The sequence below is a fragment of the Bipolaris maydis genome, assembly GCF_028858645.1.
Source record: "Bipolaris maydis strain C4 unplaced genomic scaffold PSV08scaffold_1, whole genome shotgun sequence".
Taxonomy (NCBI): Eukaryota; Fungi; Ascomycota; class Dothideomycetes; order Pleosporales; family Pleosporaceae; genus Bipolaris; species Bipolaris maydis.
Genome location: NW_027093857.1, coordinates 2428800 through 2443778, shown reverse-complemented (window position 1 = coordinate 2443778; position 14979 = coordinate 2428800). Strand labels below are relative to the sequence as shown.

The 14979-nt window shown below is 53.6% G+C and overlaps 3 protein-coding genes across 3 annotated transcripts; 2 read left to right on the top strand and 1 right to left on the bottom strand.

Annotated features, from left to right (window-relative positions):
- Positions 1-5140: 5140 nt before the first annotated feature.
- PSV08DRAFT_376511 (uncharacterized protein) lies at positions 5141-9046 on the bottom strand (the record flags this gene model as incomplete). Its single annotated transcript, XM_066093326.1, has 4 exons — positions 5141-5722; positions 5775-6512; positions 6574-8142; positions 8193-9046. 4 exons carry the CDS (start codon positions 9044-9046, stop codon positions 5512-5514), a joined length of 3372 nt encoding a protein of 1123 aa, XP_065950010.1. The 3' UTR covers positions 5141-5511.
- Positions 9047-9290: 244 nt separating this feature from the next.
- Positions 9291-10577, top strand: PSV08DRAFT_242839 (uncharacterized protein; the record flags this gene model as incomplete). The annotated part of the gene is made up of 3 exons (XM_066092292.1): positions 9291-10103; positions 10178-10267; positions 10344-10577. The coding sequence occupies 3 exons, from the start codon at positions 9291-9293 to the stop codon at positions 10575-10577; spliced, it is 1137 nt and encodes a 378-aa protein (XP_065950009.1).
- A 2115-nt stretch (positions 10578-12692) lies between these two features.
- Positions 12693-14817, top strand: PSV08DRAFT_3152 (cytochrome P450). The gene is made up of 3 exons (XM_014220138.2): positions 12693-13011; positions 13063-13667; positions 13726-14817. Exons 1-3 carry the CDS (start codon positions 12782-12784, stop codon positions 14793-14795), a joined length of 1905 nt encoding a protein of 634 aa, XP_014075613.1. The 5' UTR covers positions 12693-12781; the 3' UTR covers positions 14796-14817.
- Positions 14818-14979: the final 162 nt, after the last annotated feature.

The window sequence follows — 14979 nt, the reverse complement described above, 5'->3', positions numbered from 1 at the left end:
GAGCTCAGCATCTTTCCAGCGTCCGATAAGCCCGTGCGCTACCCCAAAACAGTGGGTATACCAACTTGTCGTGCGTCAAAGTGGATCTGACATTTTGACGCCTGTCGTCGTTAACGCAAAGACCCACCAACATGCTTACCTAGTGCTTCAGCGATCCCCACGACATCCAACGTCTCGTTCTGTGGGGCAGGCGCAACATCCGCAGGCAGACATGGTGATGCTCCGGCCATCCGGAAATGCCGTCTATTTGTACGACACAAAGGACCGATGAGGAGATCTGACTTGCGTTTGGCGAACGGTCTCTATGGGAGGGGAAATGGTGGACCAGTGCACCCGAAACCAAGATATATTGGATAGCCCTGGGGGCACGTCCAGAACTCCCGTTGTAATTGAACTGCTGACAACAAGATGAGACTATGATTGGACGACCTCCAAGGTTGCTGACGAACACGACGTGACTATTTGGACTCAATTCCATCTCTTGCACTATTGATGGACACCGGCTGGAGGTTGCAGGACATGTGCCGAAAGATGGTGTTTAAAGGGCCGAATGTATCATCCTTGTGGAATATCGATCCTTTCGGGGTGCTTGTTGCGACGGTTGCTACCGGCCCGTTAAATTGGGCAAATAGAAGCAATCCATGGAGCTCTTGGATTGGAGTCGTACCCCCGTGCCGAAATGTGGGAGGAAAAGGGATCATGACACGAAATTGGGGTAAGCACAGACGAGACCGAACGCGTGAAAGAACACATTCAGAACATTCTACTACCCAATCTAATCATGTGCCAACCCTGACACTGAATCTATCAGAGTTTCGAAGTCCGAAATACCAAGGCCATCACCGTCTCCTCCTATCGCGACACGAGGCACCGACCACACCGACAACCAAGCGTATATCCACCCCATACCCCAGTTGCCCAATATATGTGCGTGTGTATATGTACATCTCGGAACATAGAATCGGACGAACGTGTCACGGATTGCATGGCAACAGGCGGTCACAGATAAGAACGTATCGAGAAACCAACAAAAAAAGGGCCGACCTTCCTGGAAGCATCTCCGACTGTACATGCAGTATCTCATCCAAGACAGCGTTTAATCTTAGATGCATTGTGCGCGTCTTTACATTCCATCTTTCTCCGACATCTAGTGTTGCTAGGATTGCTGATCTTGCCAATGCTGTCGTCGTCGTAATCTCGGCTGGAGATGCTACACTGTGGATTTATCTCGTGCGGGAGGTGCCTCTAGCCGATGCTACAAAGTCCATCCTGATCGGTAAGGGAGTACAATGCTCGATTGGCGAAGACGGGGAACGCGCGGAAGGCCGCGGCAGAGGACCGCAGCATGTTTTGTGGCTTGCCTTGTTCGGCCGACAAACGCTGGGCATGGTTTCGAGATGTTATTCGACGACTGGCAACGTGATTGTGACTGCATAGTGTACAACAGGTCTTAGTGCCATGCCGGAAAGGCTGAGGTGTGCGTGTGTGTGTTGATGGTGGGGTCTAGACGTTCATTCAATCCGCCGCATGCGTACGTATGAGGCTGTCATCTACCCCAACCATGCAACATTGGTGGTGGCCCGCATCAACGGCGACGCGCCCCGCGCCTCACTTTCCCCGAATCTAAGCTTCCAACGTCGATGTCGATGGGTTAAACTTTCTCTTTCGATCTTGGGAGCGCACCGGCTTGCTTCTTACGAGTAGTGTCCAAATGGAGATGGAGATCGTGACGACAAGTTCTCTCGGGTTGCCGCACGTTTGATTGTGGGAGTCGATGCGATGGCGGGAGGCATGATTCCGAGTCTGTGAGGCCAGACATGCCTAGAGTGGCTGTGAAACTCATTGGCCATCGCGAACACGAAGCGAATTAGCGAAAACCTCGTGAGTAATGTATAAGTATATGTATCCACTTTTGTCGCAGAAAGCATGTCCAGGAATAGCGTAGGCTGAACAATGATCTTACTTACACAACATGGTTTGATGTGCAAGTCGTCATTCTTAGCCTAGTGGGCCATTAGCAGCAACGATTTTACATGATGATAACTTTATGATTTTCGCAAATGCTATGTTTTCGCACCAGTGACCAGTTGTTCGCACAAGAAGACGCATTCAAGTCGGCGTTCAATGTGAAAAGGCCCCAGAATTGATCTGCGTTCCGTGTGCCCAACAGGGGCACCAGCTCATGAGCATCTGCGGAGTATACTCCGCAATGTCTGAGTGAAAGCCCCTCCCCTCTTCCCGCCATTGTCCACGACACGTTTGAACGCTGCCCAACGCTCGCCGTTCTGGTTTAGGTTGCTGCGGTTGGCGCGTTACTGTGCCACAATCCAGGTTTATTAGATCAAAGATTGGAAGGGAACAAGCGTCCGTCGTCCACTGCCACCCGTGTTATGCCGGAAATCTTATTTTTGTACATAGATAGTATGCGCACGTTTTTTTGCAAAAAACGATAACCCGGAATGCATGCTCTTGCAGCCGATTCGAGTCAGTTGAAACGGCATGTTTTTGCGAGTGGGAAGCCGACGCCATATCCCTTATCTCGGCATTAGATCTCCGGCCCTCGTAGCATGATCTACGCGACTAACAGGGTGCATTTCGGAGTAATCCAAGGCTGACTGTTTAGTACTCTAAACTCTGAAGCAGATGACTTTGCTCGGACAGGTCACCAATGGGACCTAGCGGACCCCAGCTGAATCGCCATTACTCGTACGAGTGTTGGGCTTACCGTATACTGAACGTAGCTTTTGTTAAGACCGCCTTCGCCCAGCCTCATCGAGTAAGTATTGGCCGCAAAGACGTCACGCGTCGCAACGACGCCCGCGTTTCAATAGTGGATAATATCACCACGTCTCCAGGGTCCAAAGCTATGCGCTCACCGGAGAGGACTGTTGCGCTATTCTACCAATGACATGGCGTCGGAGAGAGGTCCGACCAGCCCATGAACAACAGGAACAAGGGCTGCTGGCAATAATTGACCGACCAAACTGGCCGCCATCCGCCCACCTGATTGTACGCGGCTTTGTCTTGGTTTGCACATTGTCGCAACACTCGGGTTGCCGCGTTCGGATGGCGCAAGAGTGTGATTTGATGTCGGGCATGGGTCGGGTTGCCGGATTGCATATGATGTGTGGTTTTCACTTTGGCTGGCATGCAAGTGGGGCACGGTATACCGAAATAATCACGGTTCGCGACGGTTTAGACGCGGCTGGCTGGAAACAGTAGCAGAACGCATGTACGGGATAGACCGCCAGCCGCGGCTGTCACATTTGCGGTGTGCTGGTGTTGTTCTTCGTTTTTGGGCTTTCCCAGTGCGGCTGGAGGTCGCTAAGAGCAGTCCAGCAACTTACTACTAAGACGTAGAGGGGGCGGAGAAATGAAGGGTGGAAGGGGAGGGGACACCAAAGATTGGAGCGCCTTGGCGATGCGGCGGGGAAATCTCCGGCGGGATGCGATGGGCCAGACATGTGGAACGAGATGGGGGCACTTGATTGGCTGCACATGTCGCTAAGCCCTACACATCTACGCATGTATTTCGTACGCACATCAAGACCGGCTCACAGAGCAACAGAGATGTAAGTAGTGTGCAGAAAAAGCTCGTAGTGAAAAGGCATCACGGAACCTTTTCCATGCACGTCTGCATGTTGCGCATCAAGTAGCCCATGGGCATGCGAGGGAGCCTCTAGTGCACTCTGTTCGCCAATGACAACTTTGTCAGGTACTTGCGTTGTAACATGTCCGTACACATGTACATTTACGCATCGGCACAGGTACACACTACGTGCGGCAAAACCTGCGCAGGTATACAGAGTATAATTTCTTTTTTGTCGACATTGCAGATGCGTCATGCTTTGTCAGCAAGGCCAGGTACTCGAAGCGAGAGCACTCTTGGTGGCGAGTACGGTTGAGAATCGGCCCTCGTGTTCCTTTGCGGCGCCGTACTGCATCCTCATTGTAGACATGAAGAATAGTAATCACGGCAAAAACAAAGCCATCAATACAAGGATCGCTGTATACATGCGGCGCACGATAAGGTAAGTGGGCGTTTTCAACAGCAGGGATGTGCCAACTCACCGATCATGGAGATATTGTGTGGTGAGATTAGTGCGTAATCATGTCACCTCACGTTACATGAGTCCCTGTAGAGCAAGACAGAGATGCGAGCGCATCAAACGCCTACTATCCGGATAGTCGGCATCTTTTCTTGGGTGCCACCGCATCACGTGTCGTGGGGCGGTGGCACAAGAAAGAAAAAGTAACTATATGAACTAGACCAGGCGGAACGGCTGAGGCGCTGGTTACACAAAGTGAGAAGGAAGAAAAAAGTTGTCCAAAATGTCGCCCAGCCATGTGGTCGGAGGGTGTTACCGTACATGGCCGTTCCGAAGGGCCCCACAGGAACGCTGGCCGAGAAATAATACTGCTGATGCGCGCGCAAAACATGGGTGTTTTTGGCAAGGGACCTGTGTAACAAGGTGTACGGCGCGACAGACGAAAAAAAGCAAACACCGAAGGATCTAGGTGGCAGCGAATGGGTGAGAGAAAGCGGAGAAGCGTACCGCCCTCCATTGATAGGCGAGCCTGCGTGAACGGTGTGTGAGGGTCTTTGAGATCTGAGGAAAAGCATTCACGTACGTAGCGAAAAAGAAATCGGAAGGATGCGCAACGCAAAATCGGTGAAGAGGAATACAATGGTTGGTAGGTGTAGATCTGACACGACCAAATCCCATCAACTCGAACACCTGTCTGTCGAATCAGACAACTAACTAGAGCTCTGCCGGCGGCACGCCTTGTGCTTCGTCTTGCTCATGCGTAGATCTAGACCCCACATCTTGCAGCACCCGTACACACTAGCCCCCGTCTAGTCTGATCGGTGAGAAAGCTGCAACTGCGGTAGTCTCCAATCCTCAGGGCATGTCCATTGTCGCAATCGGCACGCTTTCTCCTGACAGGCGGGATATGGAAATCAGGACCCAGAATAGAGGATGAGATCCAAAAAGAAAAGAAGAATAGAACAGAACGTTAGGGTTACCTTGAACGGTAACAGACAGATCATCCACCCAGGCTTTATAAGACTATTGAACAATTGATTGACTCTCCGGCAAAACAGACAGAGATGAAAATGACTAGAAATGCATACGAATTATGTCAACGCTAGCCACCCGATGATGATGATGAAGTTGTTATCCTTGCTACGTGCGCATACGTCTGGTTGCATGTACAGTCATGGCCGCCGATTGTGGGGAATATCGAGAAAAAAAAGAATCCAAAAAAAAAATTAACAGAAAGCAATGCGCCAGGGCCAAAAGATGCAGGTCATTATGCACGATTCCAGATCTGTGTCGGACCAGATCGTCCGTGACGGATGGCGACAAGATCCGAAGAGGGAGGGTGTGCGCGCATGCGTCGGCGCATGCGGGTGTCGCTCCATACGGCAGGATATAGGTACGGGATCAAGTTTGGGAACCCGCCACCATATGTTGCTTTTTTTTCTTTGTTGCTCTACACCTGACATCACTCCAGACCCTGTTGCCGCTGAACATTCCTGAGGATTTCGAGGTCCATGCGTAGGATGGGCGAGTTTGGCGCAACGTCTTCAATGACGTTAATGGTGCGCTTAAATAGGGCGGAGAGTGTGGATTTGGTGAGCCAGGTATCGCTTGGGAGAAGAGGATAGAGTTTGGACTTGTACACTGAGGCGAGGACAAGCATGTTTCCGAATTGTCTATGCTGCGTTAGTGAGGCTGTAGAGAAGATCAGAAGAGCCATAGACTTACGCGTGAAGTGTACCAAATATGTTTGTAACAACGAGCCTCTTCTTGCGCGTTGGGGTGAAATACTGGTATTTGCTACCAGGCTCTTCACCCACGCGATCGAATGCGATTGTGCTGTGAATCGCGCTGTTGATGCATTGGCAAGCGACCTTGATAATCTTCTGTTGGTCTTCGCTCAGTTCGACCATCTGCACGTTCCTGTTTGTAAGGGGCTGTCCGTATGGGGACGGCGAGTTGTGCTGAGAGGCGCCCGTGCTCCCTGGAGGTGGGGGCGGGAATTCCAAAACATGACTCGCGAGCTTGAGATACGGTCGCAACATCATGTAGAGGCCACCATAGTACTTGGCGCGAACACGTGCAATGTTGAGATCGGTCGAGGGGTACTCGCTGTCGTCCCATGCAAGCTCGGGTGAAAGTAGTTTCCTCCAGTTTTCCAAGACACCCACGTGTGTGAGCGCGTGATAAGCCACTTCCTTGACGCTAGTGGGGTCGAAGCTCATTCGTCCGCTGGGTCCGTACAAGGCGTTGTGTGCCACATTCAGGATCACTCGTAGGAACGTCTGCGTAGAGTAGAGCTTCATCATCAGATCGTTCCGCGGGCCCGAAGTGATGTCCTCTGGTTGCGCGGAGCTGCTGTCCTCTTGGATCCAGGTCTCGTTGACACCTTCAGGGTACATAATGTCACTCTGATGGGCGGAGATACCGGAAGGTGGCAGGTTGCTCATCTCCGCCAGAATATCACTAAAAAAAAAATCTGTTAGCGGGTGTTGGGATCTCAATTTGGACAGCAGAAGCGACTTACGATTCGAGTTGTAGTGCTGTCCAGTAAACACACATGACTAGGTTCAATCGATATCGTTCCTTGGGACTCCAGAATTGTCTTTTCTCGTTATTCACACGAAGGAGCTTGGTGTAGTCGGCTTTGATCAGTACCAGAGCGATCCGGCATGCGTTGTTGATCCAACTCCAGCTCTCTAATACTCGTGCGAACTGACTGAGATAAAGCGCGGCCAAAAGCATGGCTTGCGCATGGGCGGTTGTGTTTCCACCCTGCTGATTTCCGAGGATGTCAGTCGCATAGGCGTAGTAGGCCATGCCAGGGAGAATGTCAATGTTTCGCGGACGGCTGTCTTCAGATGCTTCACTGGCGAAACTGCCATTGGCATTTGGAGAGTTGCGGATGTAGCCATACTCCGAGTGAATGTAAGGATTGCGGTCGTTTTGCGGTGCAGGCAACGGGTCTGTGTATGAGCAGACCTTGCCTAAGGCAAGAACAAGTAGAACAATGGCGTTGCGCAATGAGCGTTCAATCTCGCCTCGCGCCGATGGCAACCCGTCTAATCCGCTAGCTGAGCGCTTTCGCTTGACGCCGGGATTGAGCTGGTGCACTCCATTTACAGCAGGTGATCTAACACTTGCGCCTCGCGATTCGGGACTGTACTGATCGCTGAACTCTCTAAACATGCGCTTGAGTTTAACCTCGTTCATGAACGGATGGAACATGTGCATGCTGTCCATGTACGACTTGAGCAGATCAAACATGACATGACGACGGAAGTCAGGGCGGCCGTCTGGGCCAAGACCACTCTGGTAGCTTTCGCGCGGTGTGCTGCTGGGCTCAGAGGGGCTTTGGTGGTCGTAAGGCGGATGACCCCACAAGCCATCTTTGCCAGGCGCTGGAGATGCGGCTTCGGAATCGTTGCTGCTCTCGGGGCTACCAGGGCCTTGGGCGCCGTCGTTTAGGTCTTGGCCCTCGCCAACCCCCCAAACGCGCAGCAAACCACGGTCCTGCTCCAACTGCATCGGGTAATCTGACACTTCGCGGCCATTGTCGATTAGTCGTTTCAGGTATGGAATACCTTGATAAAAGATGTTCATTTGGGTCCACTCTTCGAGCAGTTTGTGTGCAGGGGTAGTGTGGTCTCCTTGGAGGCCGGTCTGTTCTTTAGGGCCGGTCTCGGTAGCGTGGCTACGTTCAGTCCTCACACTTTCGGCAGGTGTTGCGGGTTGCTGCGGAGGAGGAGCAAACTGCGACTCCTGCTTGATAGGAGCAGAGGCATGGGTGCCTAAAGGCGACAGCGTGCTCGAATGAGGGACAACTGGTGATTCCATCTTGAGGTTACTGTGTACACGAGCCATTTGGCCCCGTCCTCCTTGAGCAGGTGTTGTCCATCTGGATGTGCTCTGATCTCTCTGGGTTGTAGAGAACGAGGCCTCGGGAGAAGCGTGATTGGACATGATGTCGTTTCGCGTCGGTGGAAGTCTGCTCTCGACACCCTGTTTCCACGTGTTGAACTGATCCACGAACTGTGACAGAACATCCGATATATTATTGACGCTCTCTTGAAGCTGCATCATGCTTCTATCTTGCCTGGGAAGCGTCAGCGGGGGGTGACCAAATGTGAAGTGGAGGCGACGGACTTTGGTGGTGGGACATCTTTGTACTGGCAGTCAAAGTTGTTCTCTCTGCAGAACTGGCACGGTCGGGCTTCGTCACACTTTTGCTTTCGCGAACGACAGTGGTTGCAAGCCTGCGTGGCTCGGACCTGCTTCCTTCGTATTTGCTGTCCCGCGCCATAGTCGTTCATGTAGGGCGTGGGCGCGTAGGGAGTCACTGGCTGGGGATATTGCTGAGCAGGCGGTGGTGGTGGCTGCGCATGGTATGGCGGGGGTCCGTTGGGGTGAGAGGGACTCATGGCATGGCTGTAGCCATTTGCCATGTTGCCATTTGGCCGGTGCTCGGGGTTCATGGGAGGCCACGACGGGTGATGGCCACCATGCTCCATGGGTGGTTGAGGCTGAGGTTGGGGCTGGGGCTGGGGCTTGACGTCGGTACTGATACTGAGGCTGGTGGAGCGGGAACTGTGAGGATCTGGGGCCGATGCTGACTGGGGCGTCGGTGGAGGACGGTAGGTTGAAATGCGGTCCTGGGGGATTGTCACAGTAGCGACTCCTGTGACGCCATTGGGATGCTGCCGGGGAGAGGGTATGTTGCGCGGATCCGCAAGGGCGCGAATGTCAGAGGGTGGCAACGATGGCGAGGGTAGCGGACCTGGGTAGGCTTGGGGGTGAGCGGTGTACTGGTGAGAGGGAGTGGATAGACCGTGGGTAGTGTAGGGCGGAGAAGCCTGGGCCAAGGTGGGATGTGTCGGAGGGCGGGTGGGTTGGGTATGAGGCGGTGGAGGAGGGGGAGGGAATCCGTGGCCGTTGTAGTCAAGATTGCTGGAGCCCAAACGAGCTCTCTTGTTATGGGCGGGCGCGTCAGGATCAGCCATCCTTACATATGCCAGACAGAATCCGCTATGGCCATGCGGCTATGTATGACAGAGCACTACTGGGCACAACGGATGGTTCCAGGACCACCAAACGGCAAAAGCCAGGAAGGAAGGTCGCGGGGGGTGCAGCTGGTGGAGAGCGGCCTCGGCAGTCGCAGGGGCGGAAGGGACCAATTCACCAAAAAGGCAGCAAGTTGGTTGGTCAGTAGTGATTTGCAGATGACAGCCCAACCCGCGTCATCGCATGGAAGAGGGGAAGAGTTTGGAAAGCGTCGCAGGGCAAGTGCTCGGAGGCCAGAGTGGGATGCAGGACGGGAGCTTTCCTATGCCGCGTGCGCGAAGAAAGGACCTAGTCTTGGGCAGGACGACCTTACCATGGAGCCGGAGACAACTATCCGAAGCAGGTAAAGGCGAGATGAATGAGTCGCGCGCGGTCAATGCTAGGACGTTTGTCGCTCAGTCGGCGAAAAGTGGCGCTTTTAAGACGGGCCGTGCGAACGAAGGGGCCAGGGCGCAATCAGAAAAGGCGCGAAACCACATCAGTCGCAAAAAGGAACAGCTCCAGGGCGCGATGCGACAGGGCGCGGGAGGCGGCCCAGCACTGGCTCAGGCACACGCGCGCCGAGGGGGTCGGGTAAGTGGTGGAGGTGGAGGTGGAGGTGATGGTGGAGGTGATGGGAGTAATATTAGGGCTGGTAAGGGTGGTGGTGATGATGATGGTGATGATGACAAGGGGGGGGGGGGGGGGGCGAGGCCAGAGGCAGAGAGGCAGAGGCAGCGAGCAGCAGTTAATGACACCAACGCCCAGCGCACATGGGACGACGGCGAGGGCGACGGCGGCGACCACGACGACCACGACGACCACGAAGACGGCGAGGACGACGGCGGCGGTGGGCAAAGACAGGTGAAGAGACGGCCGATTAGCGCAGGGCAAATGGGCGGGCAGCGTGCACCAAAGGACGGTCAGAGACATCAGAGAGCTTCTGCAGCTTCGCTTGTGCACGCCCAGCCCGCGCAGGGTTGGGCGGGGGGTCCACCAGACGCGCAGTGTGGGCGCGTGTGTACACACACACACATACATATGTAGAGGGGTGTGTGTGTGTGAGTGTGTGTGTGGTGTGCGTATGGCAGCATGTGGGTGTGTCTGTATGCAGCCAAACCACGCATGGCCGGCTGCTCCAGGGCGTCACAGTGGTAGCAGTCGCAGCAAGTCGCAGTAGTGTAAGTAGTCGCAGTCTCCATCAAACAAGGGCGCTCTGCCCGTCGCCCGTCCAGGGCATTACCGCAACCGCTGCAGACAGCAAACGTCGCTCCCGTCCATGGCAACCGCGCAGCCATGTCCATCCCTTTCCCTGTCCATGTGCAATCTGCATCTGCCTCGTCCACCAGAAACTGGCCTGTCCGCCCCGGCCCTTGTGGCTGGCCGTCGCTGGCCGCTTTGTTTCGTGCGGCTTGCGCGCTTCTCCGCTCACCACCAACACCAGTCCTCTCCGCAGCGACCCTGGTGCAGCTTGAGGCAAGCCTGTCATGAGGGCCTTGAGTCGGACAATTTCCGCCCAATTGCTGGCCTCAAAGACTCAGGAAGCTGATCCGAGCTCGTCGAGGCACTAGTCAACATGCCCAGTCCTCCCAGCCTCCACTCTACTGCCGCACCAAGGCATTCGAGAAGGCTCGTGGAAGTGATGCGTTGCAGGTGGCGTCCAGACAGCTCGTATGCTCTATCTTTTTGGGCCTGCAGACGATGGCTATGCTGCCCATTGCCACCCACCTCGTGCTCGCACTCGCTCCCGCCCGCCAGCCCCTCGTTGCATGCCGCCTCCAAACCCTAGGTCCCCAATCTCCGTCAAAAGGGACGTGGAAATCCGCGACTATCATGGCTGCTACCACTAACCACTGCTGCTCCCGCTGCTGCTGCCCAAAGATCTGCACTCGCACGCTGCGGATCCTGGCGAAACTCCTATAGGCAGCCTGGTGGCACATGGCCAGATGGTGCGTATACTCCCTGCACTACCCATTTGCCCGCGTCGTACGGTTGCGGTGGGAAAACGCGGCTCTCGGCCTGGTAAGTACGTATGTAGTCGTGGTAGCATCACCACATTAGTTTCACCATGACAAAACACTCTCGGGAAAATCCTGGATGTTATTTAGCGCGCCGTAAGACGCGACCGCCAGAATGGCGTCAGGAACAGTAGGCTCCCAGCCAACATGGGAGAAGGCAGGCCAGGATCACCACGGCGTTGTTGACCTGCCCCTCCATCACAACGTTGGTTCCGCTCCGCGCTGCGGTGCCGCCGCCCAGTCATCCTTGCACGACGGGAAGTTTCTGCTAATGCCCTCTTCTCTGCCAACAGGCACACACACACACACTCTCTCTCTCTCGTCCTGACCGTGCCTCGGCATGGTCAGCTGCCAGGAAGGCATTAAACCCAAACAGCAGTGGTCGCTGCTGCTAAGCCCGTCGCAGCAGTGGCCATTGAAGCCATTTTGTCAGATGACCAGCCGACTCTGCCCGGTCCTGTCCGCCGACGCTACGCCAAGTTGCGGTCTGCTTCAACCTCGATGATTGCTGCTGCCAAAACCATGTCCGATAGACGACTCCTCTCCCCCACAGCCCGAGCCGTGTGAGCAAGGTCGGCCTGCAACCCTCGTGGGAACCCTGGCTTCGTCATCCTGGTGGCCGTAGCTTCTCCACGTGGAAGGCAGGAGGCGTCCAGTAATCCCTTGGGGAGTTCCTCACACGCCCTCTTGACGAGTCAAAGTCGGCCGATAAGTCGCCATCGAGTCGGTGTGGTAGTCGCGTTGCTTGCTTGACCGGATCAGGGCTGCTCCTACACAAAGTTTTGCGCCCTAGAGAAGGGCAGGCCGTGTTAGTGGTCATGATTCGCGCCTAGCATTACGTGCCGCCTGCGATGACATGCCCTGGTCTGCGGTTGAAGCTCGAGGTCGCAGCAAAGCGGCACAACAGTCGCATTGCAGTTCCAAAGCTTATTGGAATACGGAAACTCTGTGCGCATAGTCCAGCGAAATAACCAGAGTCTGGCTTGTGACGTTGAAGCTGGCAGTGTGTAGGCATCGACACATCTAGCATATAGTATAAGTATAGTATATAGTAGCATACTATGTCAGTACGTAAACATCAGGTTTCTGTCCCACTACTGTTCACCAAGCGGCGTGCGCATTCCTTGCCTCCACGGAGCGTTGTGCCAGGGGTGTCGTACGAGACGCAAACTCTGCATGCAAGCCAAGTAGCCTCACATTTAATGAAAGCATCCGGTGATTCAAATGCATCGGAAATCCCGTCGTCTCGTAGGCGGCCGAGTGAGTACTACTATATCAGTGTATTGTCATACAGCAGGTGGCGACTAATATCCCGAAGCTCCTGCCAAGACTGGTACCTGGATGCAGACTGCTCGTTACACAAAGATCCTTTGCGCGTCAGCGCCACATGTATAATTATTTTGGTCTGGATAGCTACCAGAGCTGGAAACATGAACTCATCTGGTTTAGATCAGCACTGTACTGGAAGGTGTACATTGTTATTGTTTTTGCTGGCCCCTGAAAAGGTTGTTTGAGCACTGAAACGCCACAGTATGGCCGATCCGTAGCGCCAACATGGCGACGTCACGTCTTCCTCTCATGAAGAGCACAGCATCACAAACAGCAAACATCTCGTGCACAGTCGTCTAATTACCTTCCCTAGCATAGCATAGCCTCTGCTCTACACCTTCGCTCACCATGGTCTCTGCCACCTGGGTCTTTAGTGCCATTGTAGCCTACACCATCTACAAAGCTGCTTGGAGATATCAGCGCTATCAGCGCAATATTGCACTCGCCAAAAGCACAGGGCTGCCTGTGGTTTCGGTTCCTTGGAATATTTACAATCGTTTCTGGCTGGCCACGTTCAAGTTCTGGACGCTGCTGCTGCGAAAATTTCTCCCTAGCTCCCTAACGGGCCTGTGGTTAGAGTACGTATAGACAATGGCGTCAATTGTCACATGTTAACCATTGCCTTGCAGAATCCTACAGGCAGAATGGTCCCATGTCACTGGATACAAATATTTCAAGGAAATTGGCAAGGACATATTCATTGCCGCCGCCCCCTCTGGACTCACCGTCTATGTCGCTAACGCAGAGGCCATCACCCAAATTACTACCCGTCGTAATGACTTTCCCAAGCCTCTTGAGATTTACAAATCCCTCAACATATATGGGAAGAATCTTGTGGCTACCGAAGGAGCTGAATGGCGCAGCCATCGCAAACTTGTAGCACCGAGTTTCGGTGACCGCAACAATGAGCTTGTTTTTAACGAAACACTCCATCACGCAAAATCACTCCTTAGTCTCTGGGCTGGACCCGAGGGAAGAGGTAACAAGACCGTGATTGATCCTTCTGTAGCTGCAATGAACTTTGCCTTGTACATCATTAGTAGCGCAGGCTTCGATGTACGGGTTACCTGGCCGCACGAAGAAGGTAATGAGGAAACAGCCAGCAAGAATGCAGAGCAGTCCATCTCTTTTAGCTCCAAGGCGCCCCCCGGCCATACTATGAGCTATCGAGAAGCGCTCAATGAGCTGCTTCATAATATCATTTGGACCCAGATAATACCCATCCCATGGCTTGGTAAGATATATCAGTACCACTTGTACTCGAAACCAATGGCATTGATGCATTCTATTAGAAAAATCTCCGTTTACGGCGCATCGCACAGTCGCTGAGGCAGCTGGCGAGTGGAACGCTTATATGAACGAATTGTATGAGACCAAAAAGACTCAGTATCTTTCCGGCGAAGGCAAGAGGGGGATGGATGTTTTCGAATCGTTAATTCGCGGTAGTGGTATCACAGGAGAGAATCCCACAACTGCCGATAAGAGCGATATACTCGGTAACGCTTTTGTGATCATGCTGGCCGGCCACGAAACAACAGCAAACACGCTGCATTTTTCGCTGATTTATCTTGCAATCTACTGGGCATCTCAGAAACGGTTACAACAAGACATTGACCGGATATTCAATGGTAGGCCGACGAGCGAATGGACGTACGAGGAGCATTTTCCCAAGCTTTTCGCGAGCATGCCAGCTGCAGTCATGAACGAGACGCTCCGGTTAATGCAGCCAATCGTCAACATTCCAAAATCAGTCACGCCAGACCAATCTCAGACCATTCAAGTGGACGGCCAGACATACACTATCCCTGCAGGTTCGAACGTTTTCCTTTGCTCGGCTGTCCATCGCAATCCGAGGTATTGGCCCGGGCCCGAAAATGACACAAACAATGATGGTATGTTGGACCAGGATCGTTTCCGACCTGAGCGCTGGTTTACGAAGAACAACCTTTCGGAATCTTTTGTCGAAGTTGACTACGACGATGAGGCACTACGTGGACCATCCGGGGAAGACACGTCATCGGAGCTCTTCAAGCCTGTCAGAGGATCCTATATTCCGTTCAGTGATGGTGGCCGATCCTGCATAGGGCGGCGCTTTGCGCAAGCTGAGGTTCTCGCGGTGCTAGCTGCTATATTCGCGCAGTACAGTGTCGAGCTTGCCGTCGACGAGTTTGCTTCTGACGAAGAGGTGGACAAGATGCCAAAGGGGGGACAAGAGCGGCGAGAGTTGTACAAGAAAGCTGTAGACAGAGCCCTGCATGCGCTTCGACACAACGCTGCATCCATTATTACGTTACAGCTGCGGGGCACTTCTATACCTATCAGGTTGATGAAGAGGGGGGAAGAAAGGTTCGCTTTTGACTAGCTTAGGCATCACAAGGGGGGGGGGGGGGGGTACGCACACGGACATATATGCAATGATTCATTCACCGAAATATGAGAGGTAAATCAAGTACAAAGTATTCTCTCAATCTATATACATTGTTGATGCTCAGAACAAAAGCTACCCCGCATCACGTCACTTTGGAGAAGCTACCCCACTGACTCGC